Genomic DNA, 13,146 nt, shown 5'->3' with positions numbered 1-13,146 from the left:
TGCTCAGCTGAACTGAAGCTGGGAAGATGACCAGAATGAGTGCTTGTGAGCGGTCAGCTGATGAGCTACGAGGCTGTCCATGACTTCAAGACAGCACTAAAGATGCACTTTTTAAAGAACATTAAGGAACTCTGTTGGCCAAAAAAGGAAGATTGTGAGGACACTTCATCAGACCTTGTCATTTGGTGTGCAGGTTGCCTCTTGTTCTGTCTGCTGCTGTTCTGCAGGATGAAGGATGCTAACCCCCTCCCAGCTTCTGGGACTGGCTGCAATAGCTTAGACCCTGGTCCTGCGAGTAGCCAGGGCAGCAGCCAGCACGGCCAGCCTGAAGCACATATGCAGCACCTTGTGCCACTCAAAGCACAACTTAACTTTCTCCTTCTGAAGAGATGGAGAAAGCCAAGGGCATTTTTTTTTCTTATCATTTACTTCAAATTCAGACAGAAAAACTGACCCTGCTTTTGGAGATGCTTTTTCTGATGAGCATTTCAGTGAAAAATGGGAAGAAGCCAGAGAAACAGCATTGTGCCAGTGGGAATGTGCTGGCGGAGCAGCCAGCCCTGTCCCTCTGGATGGCTCTGTGGGACCACGTTGGCAGTGCAACATGAAGAAACAAAAAAAAAGACAAAATGAGGCAATAAGACTCAGGCTAGACGACAAGGAATAATTTATTTCCAGGTCCCACAAAGACCTTGAAAAAAATAACAAGGGTGAGGAAATGAACCTTCTAATTTGATCTGGGTAGAGAAAGAAATCCGAAGTGATTTCATCAGCTGCCCTGACAGCCACCAGCTCCCCGTGCTGCATGCGGGGCGCAGGGAGCGCAGGGCACCGCACTCCTCCGATTCATATGGGAACAGAAATGAAACTGCAGGTGCACGTGCATGGACTGCCTGGTTGGGATGGGGAGTAACCTGCTGGGAGGGTTGCTAAAACACGTACCCTGTCAGACCCCATCTCCTACGGACAGAGTCTTGCTATTGCACAACACTTTTGCTAGAGGAAGGGCCAGCTCTGGAGGGGCTCGGGCACAGCTCTTCAGCCTGGAGGGAAAACAAACACATTCCTGAGGAAAGAGAGGGCTTTCTCCAGTCTCCTGCTCCGGGGCAGTGCAGCCAGAGCCAGTGTGAAGCAGCCTCTCGGCCCTGCTGCCTCCTCAGCATCATCACAGTGAACCAGCAGCACCCAGGGCATGGGTGCCAGCAGCAGGCACCTGCTGCTGCCTTTGGGGGGGAGCGGAGAGATCCTGAGAAGCAGCAGCTCCTGGTCCCAGCATGAAAGCCAAGCTGCAGCTCCGGTGTGGGCAGACATGGGGGCAGCAGGCAGGAGCCATGGCAAAGATGCGTCCTGCCCCTCTCTGCTGTCGGGTCTCGGGTCTCGCGCTGCAGCCAAGGGACCAACACCAGCAGCCAGGAAACAAAACACAGTAAAAAATGAACAAAATGAACATGCTGCACATTTACAGTTAAACCTTCTCCAAGGAGGGGAAAACACTCTCTGTGGCTAAACTAAAAGGACAAACCCAATGACAAGAGCAGGAGGTGTCAGGCCTGGGAGACCTTATCAGTTACCTATCAATGATGTAATTGATTTCTTTCCCCAGTGTGAACAGATAAGGAGCTGCACTCTCCAGCACGGCCGAGAGCTGCCCCAGGGTGCTGCTCAATGCGCTGCTCCCTTTGCCGTGGTGGGAGTCTGCAGGCTGGACAGGCGCAGGGCAGGGAGTGCTCTCCTCCAGCATCATGTGGAGCCGGAGGAGCAATGGCACATCCCCGCCGGCCTCCTCCTGACCTGCCTCCTGAAATAAACTGCTTGTGAAGGCAGCCCCCGCCGTGGGGCTTGTACCAGCTTCTGCAGGGCAGTGTGGCAGGCTGGGGACACACCGGGCACTCTGTGGTGTCACAGCCCCACTGCCCAGCCTGCAGCAACCAGCTCGGCCATGCAGCAGCACCAGCAGGATCTGGCCTTGTGCACATGTCCTGGGGATGGCTTTTCTGTCACCAGTGGTGATGCTTTGCTGTCAGCTGGGTGTAAACAGGAATTATTGCTCCAAACCAGGAGCTGGGGTTCTCTCACACCCTACAGCATGGTTCTCAAGCCAGGACACAGCTCCCCTACCACTGGAGGCCAGGGTGCCCCTATGTCCTGCCCCTGCCCTGTGCAGCCCGTGGAGTTTGGTAGGAAGCTGATGCCTAGCTGAGAGCCCTGCAGAACCAGGCCCAGCCTGCTGAGGGGCTGCAGAGCCCATCGGGTAAGTGCTGCTCTGCACCCCCTATGCGTTGGTGGTGATGGGGATGTCCCTGTCCATCACCAGTGCCATGGAGCACATCAGGACCTTGCAGACAATGTCTGCTGTGCAGGGAGGGAGGGAGAGAGCCCCTTCAAATCACGAGTGTCTCATAACCACAAGAAAGGTCTAAGAACTGAGAGGTGATGCAATCGCATTTAGAAGTGAAGTGTGTTTCGAAGTGAGCTCTAGTGCAGAACATAACCTTGGAGCCCAGATCCAGGACACGCACCCCCAGCACACGCTGCCTCCACCCTCTGCCAGCAGGCAGGTGCTGCCGAGGAGCCCATGCACAGAGAGCAGGACTCCAAAGAGTGAGGGAACTTGTGGGGAAAAGCTGAAGAGAAGCTAAAAGCTTCTTTCCCTCTGCAAGGAAAGCTCTTCGAGAAATCAAAGCACTTCAAATGCTCTGACTCAAATGACAAAAACAATTTAGACAACAAAAGGCTCCCAGTTTGCTCTTCCTCTCCTGGAAAGGGCTCACTGAACAGATCAATTTAAATGATAATTTGTGGGGCAGAAACCCTCTGCAAACTCTCCTGAATTAGATTTTCTCTTTCTGAAACTAATGCGGAGTGCTTTAACGGAGACCAGTATTAAGGAGATGCTGTTGCCACAGTGGCTCCTTTGGGAACGCCAGCCTCTTGTGTGGAGGTGTCATGCACAGGAGGCAGGTGTTGAGGAGCCCATCAACCATCCCTGCATCCCCTTGGCACCACGGGTCCGGAGGCACACGCTGAGCCCTCCTGGCATGGAGCCTGGTCCAGGAGCTGCCGGCACCTCACAGGGGGTGGTGGGGTGGCTACGAGGCGTCGGTGTCCTCCTCGCCCCTGCGCCCCGCGTACAGAGCTGCCAGCTGCCGGAAACGTGGCCCCCAGCCCCCCAGGTAGGAGAAGTCCTGCTCCGAGCTGCTGGAGCATGTGTTGATGGAGCTCAGTGAGGGCACGGGGGAGTCTGAGCCCTCGAAGGCGTAGGTCTGGAATGAGTCGTAGGGCGGCACAGATTGGTCCTCGTCCGCCTGCTCCACCTTCCTGCAGATATAGTCTCTGAACACCGAGAAGTCCAGATCCGGGCTCTGCACCCACTGTGGGAGGGAATGGAGCTCGGAGGCCGGGTTTCCACTCAGGCCCCCCTCTCCTGCTATCCCCCCTCCGTCACCACCTTTGATCTCACTGAAGTCGTAGAGGCTGCGCAGGGCTGACATGTCATAGGCTTCTGTGTCCTGCTCACCACCCCCTTCATCGTTGTATTTGATGACATTGTCCCGCATGTCCTCATCATCCTCAGATGTCAGGTGGCTTTTGTGGTGTCGCTTCAGTGTGAGGATCAGAAGGATCAGCACTGGGAAAGGAAGAGATGGTCAGATGGGCACAGGGGCTTGTGCACACAGCTGGCGGGCACAGAGCACTGTCTCCTGCCAGCCAGGCTCATCAAGTAGCATGTGCTGTCTCACTAGCTCGGGGTGGTTTGCCCTGGCTCCAGTGTGGACCAGGAGCTTCCTTCCCCATGCAGCGTAACCACTGAGACAGGAGGGAGAGATGGATGGACACATGGCTGGACAGACAAACGGATGGATTCTGCAGAAGATGAGTAGGAAAAGGGGGTGCGTGAATCACAGCAGCTAAATGCTGGGAAGGTGAATGTGAAGCAGATGGCACAGAGCCTGAGCAGCGAGCCGCAGCTGTGTCCTAGATCATCATCCATTCATCCCATCACCTTTAAAGCACCGATGTGCACTTTATTCGTTTGGGCAATTAGGCAGAAATTTGTTTGCGCTGCGTCAGAAAATGAAACCAGTGTAAAGTGCACCCTGTGGGAAAGGGCTTTCTAAATGGAGACACAGCAGGAGGCTGGGAGCACAGATATGCCAAGGAGAGGAGGCTTCACTGAGCAATGAGCTGGCTTCCACGAGCCAGTGGCTGTCTGGACAGCCAGGAGTCAGCTGAGAGCAGCACTGGTGCCGGAGGGCTTTCAGCAGCAGCGTCCATCAGGTGCCCTATGCTAAGCCTGAGGACAATGCAACACCCCTCTCAGAGCCCCTTCCCATGTGCACACAAGCCCACGCTTCTCTGCACCTTTATGCCATCCCGTGGTGGCCCAGCACAAGCTTGTGCCTCCATGTCAGTGGCAGCCAGCAGCTTTCACAGGGTGCAGGGCCCTATGTGGGCAATGCTCTGGTTTGCGTGCACCTCCTGCCGCACACTCATGCCCACTCTAACACTGACCCAGCCATCCGAGGCAAGAGCACAACCACGCATCCCTCACGGGCCGCCACTGGCCACCCCCTTGGGACACACACGCAGCCCATGCGCTGCGGGACACCTGCTGTGGCACAGCACGGCAGTGCTGGCAGCCCTCCGGTGCCCGCGGGGCAGCAGCAAGCAGCTGTGCGCAGGGAGCCCTGCGTTGGTGCCACCAAGCCCAGTGCACGCCGGAGCTTCCCGATGTTCACTCGCTGACAGGGGCAGGCTTCCTGTCCCTGCGCTGCAGCTACCAGCAAGGAGACAGCGAGCAGAGGAGCCTGCACCATGCCTGTGGCCTGTGCTCATTGTGTGATGCTGGATGGAAAGGGAATGGACAGAGCAGGAGGAGGCTGGGGACAGGCAGGCACTCACCAACCAGGATGAGGATGCACACCAGCAGTGCGATGAGGGCCCCGGGGCTCAGCGTAGCTGACACAACGTAGGCTGTGCTGTTGCAGGACTGGATGGCCCCGCTGCTGTCACAGCCACAGATGCGGATGGTCAGAGTCCCTGTGCTGCTGAGGGCGGGGGGGCCACTGTCCACCACCAAAATGGGGAGCAAGTACACATCCTGCTCCTGGCGATTGAAGCCCACTCTCTGCGTATGCACCGCAGCCGTGTTGTCTGCAGGGAACAAGTAAACCCACGTCCAAGTCACTCCCACAGCACAGCCAGCAGGACTTGCCAGGAGCTCCCCCGTGCTCAAGACAATCAGCGGCTGTTTGTACCAACACCAGCAGCCTTCCCAAGAGGGGATGGGGCCTCCGTCCTCTCCATCACAGGGGAGCAGGGAGCCAGCCTGAGGCTCCCCTGCACTGCAGCAACCCGAGCAGCCAGGGGCAGCCAGCTCTGCTCCAGCATGTGCCCCTTGGCCAGGTCCCCCAGGGCAGCCCAGCATCTCCCCAGCGCACGGCGAGCCCAGCACAGGAGTAGCAGCACGCTGGTGCTTGAGCTGTGCTGACAGACAATGCAGTAGGAGTAGAGAGAGGGAAAAACCTTCTAGAAGACCCTCAAAGAGTGGCACAGAGCAGGAATAAGGATAAAAATCAGTTGCTGACATGGAGACCAGAGTAGACAGTTCACTGCTTCCAAACCCAAGAGCTGTGGGTGAAGGATCCTGCCTCAGCCGGAGGACCCTAGGACCCGCAGTCACCTATTGAGGAGCAGGCAGAGCTCCTTCCAAGCCTCCCAGCCAAGCCAGCATCGTCCTCCCCATCTGCTCAAACTCTGCAGTTTCGGGGGCTCAGCCGGCACAGCATAACCCATTATGATCCCATTAACACGGCCACTTCATGGGACCCTCCAGGGCCCCAGTGCCAGAGATGAACCCAAGCAGCAGCTGTGCCCAGACAACCTGGAGCAGGGAGGGTAGGAACAGGGACTGAAAATCAGCTCAGCTCCCCGCTCATGTGTGCTACTTACTGCCAGCCTGAATGGGCAGGAAGGGATTCAATAGTAGTTGAACAATTGCAGCCAGAAGTTGCTGCTGACTGTCTGCAGTCTTTATCTAATAAAAGGTAGATTGGTGCAGTCACAGCGAGGTGCTGCTGTCTACAGACTCTCCTCATTGCACCTGATTTATGCTGGACTGGCCCCTTTCTGTATCAGTCAGCTTTTCGATTGGAAAAGGCATCTATTCTAATTCTGGCTCATGGGCTGCCTGCCACCACGGAAATTGCTGTATGGATTGGGTGCTGCACGGGAGCATGTGGGCATGGCAGGGACAGGAGCAAGGCGAGAGCAGAGCACAGACAGGCGCCCACCTGGAAGCAGGGCAGATCCCTCGGTGCTGCAGCTGCAGCAGAGCGGAGCAGAGCCCATCTGCCCCTGGCTGGGGGAAGGCTGGTCTCTGCTTCAGGGCAGCCTGGAAGAGGAGGAGCTGGGGCAATCCGTGCAGCCCAGCATGGGTAAGTGCAGCATGAAGGAGGAAGATGGGCTGTCTATGCCCAGAGGGGAGGAAGCTGTGCACAGGCTGGTGCCTAGAACAGCACTGAGCTCTCATGGTGCTAAATACCAGCTGCTGCTTCCTATTGTCAGGTTCCTGAACCCAGCCCACCAGTTTTCTGTGCTGGCAGAATATGGCTGCATTGCTGGGGAGAGTGGAGCCTTTCAGCTGGGGAGAGCTGATTCCACCATAAAGGAGACACGGATAAAGGCATCTCTTCCAGTTCACCTCAGAGCCCAGGTCTGCCTTGAAGAGTTCAACGTGGGAGAGGCAAGGACACTGGAGAGACCGCACCTGCCAGCATCAGGAGGCTGCACTGAATGCCACAAGGGACATACTAAAACCAGATCTTATTTATGCACACAGAACTGTGCTGCAGGTCACTAGACAAAACTCTTCATTTGGGTGTAGCATCTTTTATCCACTAAAGGAATTTTCCAGGTAACCTCCCTTATCCCTGCTCACAGCAGAAGACTTCAGGCAGGCAACATCCTTAGGAGAACAGAGCACAAAGCGCAAGACAGCATAAGGCAAATGCTTGCACGAGTCGATCTGGGGACAATTTGCCTCAGAGGGAGACACTTCACACAATGTCAGCTCGCTGCCTGCAAGGCTGCACACCCAGCACTGACGAGTCAAATGTGATCTGAGCGCTGCAGTGTCCCCAGCACAGGGAGGGCATCACCCAGAGTGGAGAGCACAATCCTTCAGCACCACACGCATTGACTGGCTTCTCTGTACAGGAGGCAGGGACCACCAACTCTCTACCTGGGCAGCCACCAGGCCCTGCAGGACATAGCCACCTTGTCTGAGATGTGGCACCAGCACAGAGGCAACTGGCATAGCTGCTGGGGAGCACTAGCAGGGAGTCTGCTGGGAAGCTGCCTATTACCTGCTAAGGATGAGAGAGGAAAATAATTATTGCTCTGCTAATCCTTCACACAAAGGTAACCAGATCTCACTGAGTGCTGCTCGATCAGCTTGCTGCAGCATAGGAGGCACATATAAATAATGTTAATGGCACCACGTTAGCAAGAGGCCAAGGACTAACTCCTAGCTTGCCCAGCTGAATGTAAGCCTTGGGCATCTGAACCAGGGGAGATAAAGCCACCGGACGAATGGGACAGACCACCTCACTGTGCATAAGCAAGGCTCTGCCTTTGCCCCAGGAAGTTCGCCTTTGCTGGCACCACCACAGCAGTCAAGTAGCTAAGCCTGAGCTGGGGGTCAGAGGACCTCTGGCACACAGCCCAGTACCTCCACGTGCTGCTCAGCCTGTCTCTGGCCTGGGTGTGATAAACCGCTGTGCCTGGGAGCTCCCACAGCCGCCCAGGGAGCATCCCTCCAGCGCTGTGTAAACGCCGGTGCAGCTCCAGCTCTTCACCTCCCTGGAAATGCAGCAGAAGGCTGGCAGCTCCCCTTCTGCTCACCGCCAGCTCCAGCTCCTGCCACAAGGCACACCGTGTTTTTAGAAACCATCTCTAGGAATCAAGGGGAATCCATGTGCAAGTCGCAGAGAGGCAGGCACTGACCCCCGCTCAGCTGAGCCGCTCAGGCAGCACACCGCACCACCGAGCCCCTCACCGCCAAGTACGGGAAGGAGAAATATTGTCACTGCTGAACTCTCAAAGTGAAAACAAAGCAGCTAGTACTTAAATACATCAGCAGCACAACAGACAGCTCTGCTCTGAGAAACCTCAGCTCAGGAGGGGCTGAGCCTTGCCCCGTAACCCCAAACCTGAGCTAGGGAGAGAGAGAAACATTACAACTACAGAACACTATTTCAAATACCATTTTCTCCTGAACAAGGTGATGTGAGCACTTCCTACAGGATGGAGATCCACAGGAATTTCACACCTTCACCTATGATGTTGCTTTACCAAGGCTGGCCAGTCAGACCCCAGTCCAGTTGAGACCAGACCACTGCAGGCGCTGGGATGGCTCTAGCTACCTCCCTGCTGGCCACCAGGCTCCCTAAGCACCTGGATAACTCTTCTCTGTCCCATAGTTACACCCCTGTTATTCCCAAACTTCTTCTGTGTTTCCTTCTGAGATACTCCAGAAAAAGCACTGCTGCTGCCATGCAGAGTAGTCTATTTGACCATAGACGTAAAGAAAGTTTTGCCCAGATCTGGGAAAATGCATCCAAACCTCCTACAAAAGAGTGTACTGCTGCAAGAGGAAAGCTCAAGAATGCAATATACTCTGGTGGTACTCTAGGAGAAATACAGGAATTCTGCCTCTCAGACTCCCTCTCCAAAGAGGCTCTTGGCAGCTTCAAAGATAGAAATAATGAATTCTTCCCATAACTCAATCTTGAACAGTGTTAGGAGACCAGAAGGGAGCAAGCTACCTCCAGTTTGGATTTTGACATCCGTGCCCTCTCCCCTGCCCCGGGACCCCCCCAGCATGTGCCTTTCCCTGCTCTGGCAGCCCTTCTGCAGCTCCGGTGCCCAGGCACGCCGGCTCCAGGGAGGTGCGTGCAGACGCCTCCAGCCCCAGGCAGGAGCAGCTGCAGGACAAGAATCTGCTTCTTTTCTTTTGCCTCTTCCTTCTCGCAGGTTCTCTGGGCCAGACCGCACCACTCCTGCTCCTTGCCTTTGCTCAGCCCCACAGAGACTCGATGCTCTTTTTCACCTCACTGTCAGACCAGTGTCTGAGCTGCTCATGCTAACAACAACATCCCTGCGGGGCTGGAGGAGGCTTCCTCTATCGGGAGGCAAACCCGGAATCCTAACATTTTGCTTTTGATTGTTAGGATTTTCAGATCTTCTATCACCCGTTACATACTCTTAATGAGACCTGCAGAGAGTTCAGACATCTGCTTGCCTAGCCCTTGAGCTCTGGAGTCAGTAGCTCCATGTGTCACTCCATATTATCTACCACCCCCTCCAGGTTGCTGGGCTTAGATGCTTTCTACCATCCCTTCCAACACAATTAGCATCTCTTGGAGAATATGATTTCAGGCTTTAATCGCCTTTGATCCTGCTGTAATCAATTTTCTCAAGCCAGAAAGATGCAGCAGAAGGCAAGTCGGGGGGCAGAGGATGGTGAATGCCTTTGGAATTGCACCAACTGGAGCTGGGTGAGGTCAGCTTTTCCAGTTTTATCTCTTCCTTAAGGTCCTTAATTTGCTGGGCATCTTCCTTCTGGATTGCGGCTGTTGTTACCACACATGACACATTTATTCCTTGCATGATGAATTAGGAAGTGCTTGAGCACTCCCTTGGACAGAGCAAGATCAAGGAAGGAGAGATACCCACAGGAAATGGTAGTGTTGCTAAAAGCCTGACTTGTGCAAAGTGGCTCTAAAGCAGCTAATGCAGTTTCCTGCAGGGTCACCCTTTGCTCCTGTATCCCTGAACTGGAGCATCAGAGGCAGCTCTGGGTGCTGCTGGGAGGTGACGAACGGGGCTGCAGATGTTCACTGCAGCCACCTTGCAAGGGCCACCCCCACTGCGAGCTGTTCTGGCTGCAGCGGGACCTGACCCAGTGGGGTCTGGGTGAGCAGCAGCACTGTGACCATATCATGGTGTATCAGGCTGCAGCAGACCTGCCCTGTGGCCACCACACTTACCAGCAGGTAGTCCATCCTCAAGTTCACCATCTGATGGACAGGCTGCCCCATCCATCACCCTGGGCTTTCTCCAAAACCCTTGCAGGCTTCCTCCACACTCCATGAGGAGCCCTCTAAGAGCCCAGCACTGTTGCAGCCACTGGTGCTCCCAGCTGCTAGCCCTGCCGCAGCCTGGGGCTCTTGCTCTGCCTGAAGAACGGTAACGGGAGCTTTCCCAAGCGGATGCTAATCTCTACCACACTGAGGACAAATCACCCTCCTGAGATGGCTTGCAGGGGCTGAGGGAAGTAGGTGCAAAGGAAAAGAGAGGGTTTAAGCAAAGCTTAGAGAGTCCATCTGTGCTGACATCCATCAGTGTCACTCCTTGGCTGCAAAAGCAATATTTATAAATCACGTTTCAAAACTGGCTACAAATTTGTACGAAGAAACAGATGGGCTGGTGGTAGCAGTTTGTCACCACTGATATTTATATGGAGGAGTAGAGCCAAGTGCAAGAGGGGGAACAAAAGAGGATGCAGCAAAGGAACCCGGGAGGGCAGGGAGTGAAGGTGAGCACACTTAGGTGCTCAATGGACTAGGGGGAAGGAATCAAAAGAAAGGAGATAGCACTAAAACACATGCATGTTAGAAGTGAGAGGTGCCTCCATCTGCGCAGGCAGCTGCCTCCTCTTGCCGTGGAAGACAGCACTGCTTGGCAATTGGGAGGGTCTCCAAGCACCCTGGGAATAACCCTGCAGCAACAGCATTTGTTTTCCCAAGAGCAGAAGGCGGGAGGTGATGCCAGCTTTCACTCATTTTATGCAGTGTTGCACCACATGCAGAGTTTGTGGGATCGTTTAGCACGAAGGTGCAACGAGAGCCTCATCCCACTCAAGAGAGCAGCAGCTCTGGAGGAGGCAGCGGCACACGAGCCCATGTCCTGCGCCCTCCTGCAGTGCCCATTCCCAGTGCTGCACCGGGAGCCGGCAGCCCCCACCGAGGCCAGACAGGTCCCTCCTGCTGGGCAGGTGGAGCAGCAGCCACGGCTCAGAGCAGCGGGTGCAGCCCCGCCCTCCTCAGAGCTCCTAGAGAGCTCTGGTGCGGATGGGCAGCAGGGTGGAATCTGGGCGCTTAGGCACATCTTCACAAGGTCCTTCGGGCAAGTTAATCACTGGGCGTGGGGCAAAAGCTTGCAAAGGATTTAAGCTTGCTTAGATGATAAGAAGCAAAGGTCTTGTGAGAACAGCTGCCCCAGAGTGCCAGGGAGGGACTTGGGTCAGGGACAGTGGCAGTTTTTAGGACATGAAGCATTACCGGTCCTTCTATGATTGTGTCTGAAGCTTTCTGGTGCAAACTCTGTTTTGACTATCCCTAATAATGCTGAAGCAAACTGAGTGAGCACGATCTTATGTCAGCAGAAGGTTTTTCTGATAAGCTCAGAACAAAATAAATCAGACTTTTGATAGATGAAACTGCAAAAACATAGGGAAAAAGGGTTTAGAAAACAAAGAAGTATTTTAATGTGATTCGCTGGTTTCCATCTGGGCTGGCTCCTTTGGCAAGAAAGTACATATCTGGCTGGATAAAACCCCAGTACCTGCAAAGGTCCCTGCTGTACTTACTGCTGCAATCAGCACCTAAATTCACCCAAAACCCCAGTCAAAAATACGAAGCAGCCTGATAACAGGGTTTGGGTTGTTATTGTCCACACACACACAGCCTGACCCTGCAGTCCACAAGCGAGAGCTCAGCCAGAAAAATCCTGCGTCACAGCCTGTTGGTTACATCGGCAGTTTGGGATCATGGGGAGCCCCCCAGCCCAGAAGTGCAAAGAACCGGGAGCTTCCCAGAGGAACGGTACTCCTGAGCCACCACCTAAACAGGGGATCCAGCTCTGCTGGCCACATCCCAGGTAACACCTAACAGCGGATCCGGCTCTTCTGGTCACATCCCAGATAACCCCAACGGCTGCTGCAGGCTCCTGAGCCTGTGTCGAGGCACAGGGGCTGCCCCCTGCACGGCAGACCTGGGATGACCGGCACTCGAGGATTTACCTTGGAGACAGATAAATCACAATGCTCAAAATGGGAGCATGTTCATCTGTAAATCCACATCATGTCCTTGCCTTCAGGGAGGTTGGAGATTTTGCATCAAGAAAGGGACCGAGGGCCCTGAAAACACAAAGCCTAATGAGACAGTGCAAGAGGAGCTTTGGAGCTTCGGAGCTTCGGAGCTTCGGCAGCAGAGCAGGAAGCTAGCGGAGCCTCCCTGAGGAAATCCAATCTGCTAGCTGACCTGTCCCACCATTCCAGGTAGGCAAAGGAGCCTTGTGGAGTGCCTGGAGGATCCTCAGCTCCATCGGCATAGATGGACCATATGCCCACAGCTCTGCCTCCCTCCCCATGGCCAGCAGTGCCACCCAGCCCACAGGCAACAGGACTGGGAAGGGTGCAGCAGGGCTTACCCTTGATATCGAGCAGAGAAAAGTGGTGATTGTCGGTGGCTTCAGGTGCTAGTGTGAAATAGAAGCGATGGCCGCTCTGAGGCTCATCACGGTCCACAACACTTATTGTCTGGATCAGCTGTGGGAAGAAAGCAGAGGTGACTGTCAGTGCTGCCTCTGCAGCCATGCACATGGCCCCTGCTCACCAGGTCCAGCTCAGCAGAGCATCGCTGCCTGCTGCCACAGCAAGGGACAAGCCTTTGCCCCACAGATGGGCTTAGCTGTAGAACACCAGCAAAGCCGTGACGGTGGCTGCATGGGAAGATGCTCAGGCAGAAGGGGAAGAATGGGCAGGCTGGCATGGTCCAGAGTACTGCAGGCACTGATGGAAAACTGGGAGACGGGCTGGGGAATACCCACTACCTGGCCTGGCTTGGCATCCTCACACACAGCAGCTTCATATGGGGTGGCAAGCTCAGGCGGATTGTCGTTCACGTCCAGGATACGAATACGGAGGGAGGCTCTCGACACCTGTGAGTGATTATCTGAAACACAGAAAGAAGCAGAGCTTCAGCAGGAAGTGCCATCTGCTGCTAGCAGGGAGCAAACCCTCCTCACCCCTGCCCATCCAGAGGCCATCGCAGTCACGCAGCTGCTGCCAGCACAGAGGGT

At 55.0% G+C, this 13,146-nt stretch overlaps 1 protein-coding gene across 4 annotated transcripts in view; it reads right to left on the bottom strand.

Annotated features, from left to right (window-relative positions):
- Positions 1-650: 650 nt before the first annotated feature.
- Positions 651-13,146, bottom strand: part of CDH22 (cadherin 22) — a 52,924-nt gene continuing 40,428 nt past the window's right edge. For 3 of the 4 annotated variants that reach the window (XM_061361320.1, XM_061361321.1, XM_061361324.1), the window contains 4 exons: positions 12,898-13,019; positions 12,496-12,613; positions 4,903-5,154; positions 651-3,628 (listed from right to left, as the gene is read on the bottom strand). In XM_061361320.1, the coding sequence (XP_061217304.1) occupies positions 3,090-3,628; positions 4,903-5,154; positions 12,496-12,613; positions 12,898-13,019 (1,031 nt within the window). In that variant the 3' untranslated portion in view covers positions 651-3,089. The remainder of the gene's footprint in view (positions 3,629-4,902; positions 5,155-12,495; positions 12,614-12,897; positions 13,020-13,146) is intronic. The other variant, XM_061361322.1, reaches the window with a different exon arrangement.

Source organism: Neopsephotus bourkii, unplaced genomic scaffold (genome assembly GCF_033783945.1).
Source record: "Neopsephotus bourkii isolate Nb327-2 ecotype Australia unplaced genomic scaffold, CSIRO-AGI_Nbou_v1 NB_1060, whole genome shotgun sequence".
Taxonomy (NCBI): Eukaryota; Metazoa; Chordata; class Aves; order Psittaciformes; family Psittacidae; genus Neopsephotus; species Neopsephotus bourkii.
This window is presented reverse-complemented; position numbering and strand designations above follow the sequence as displayed.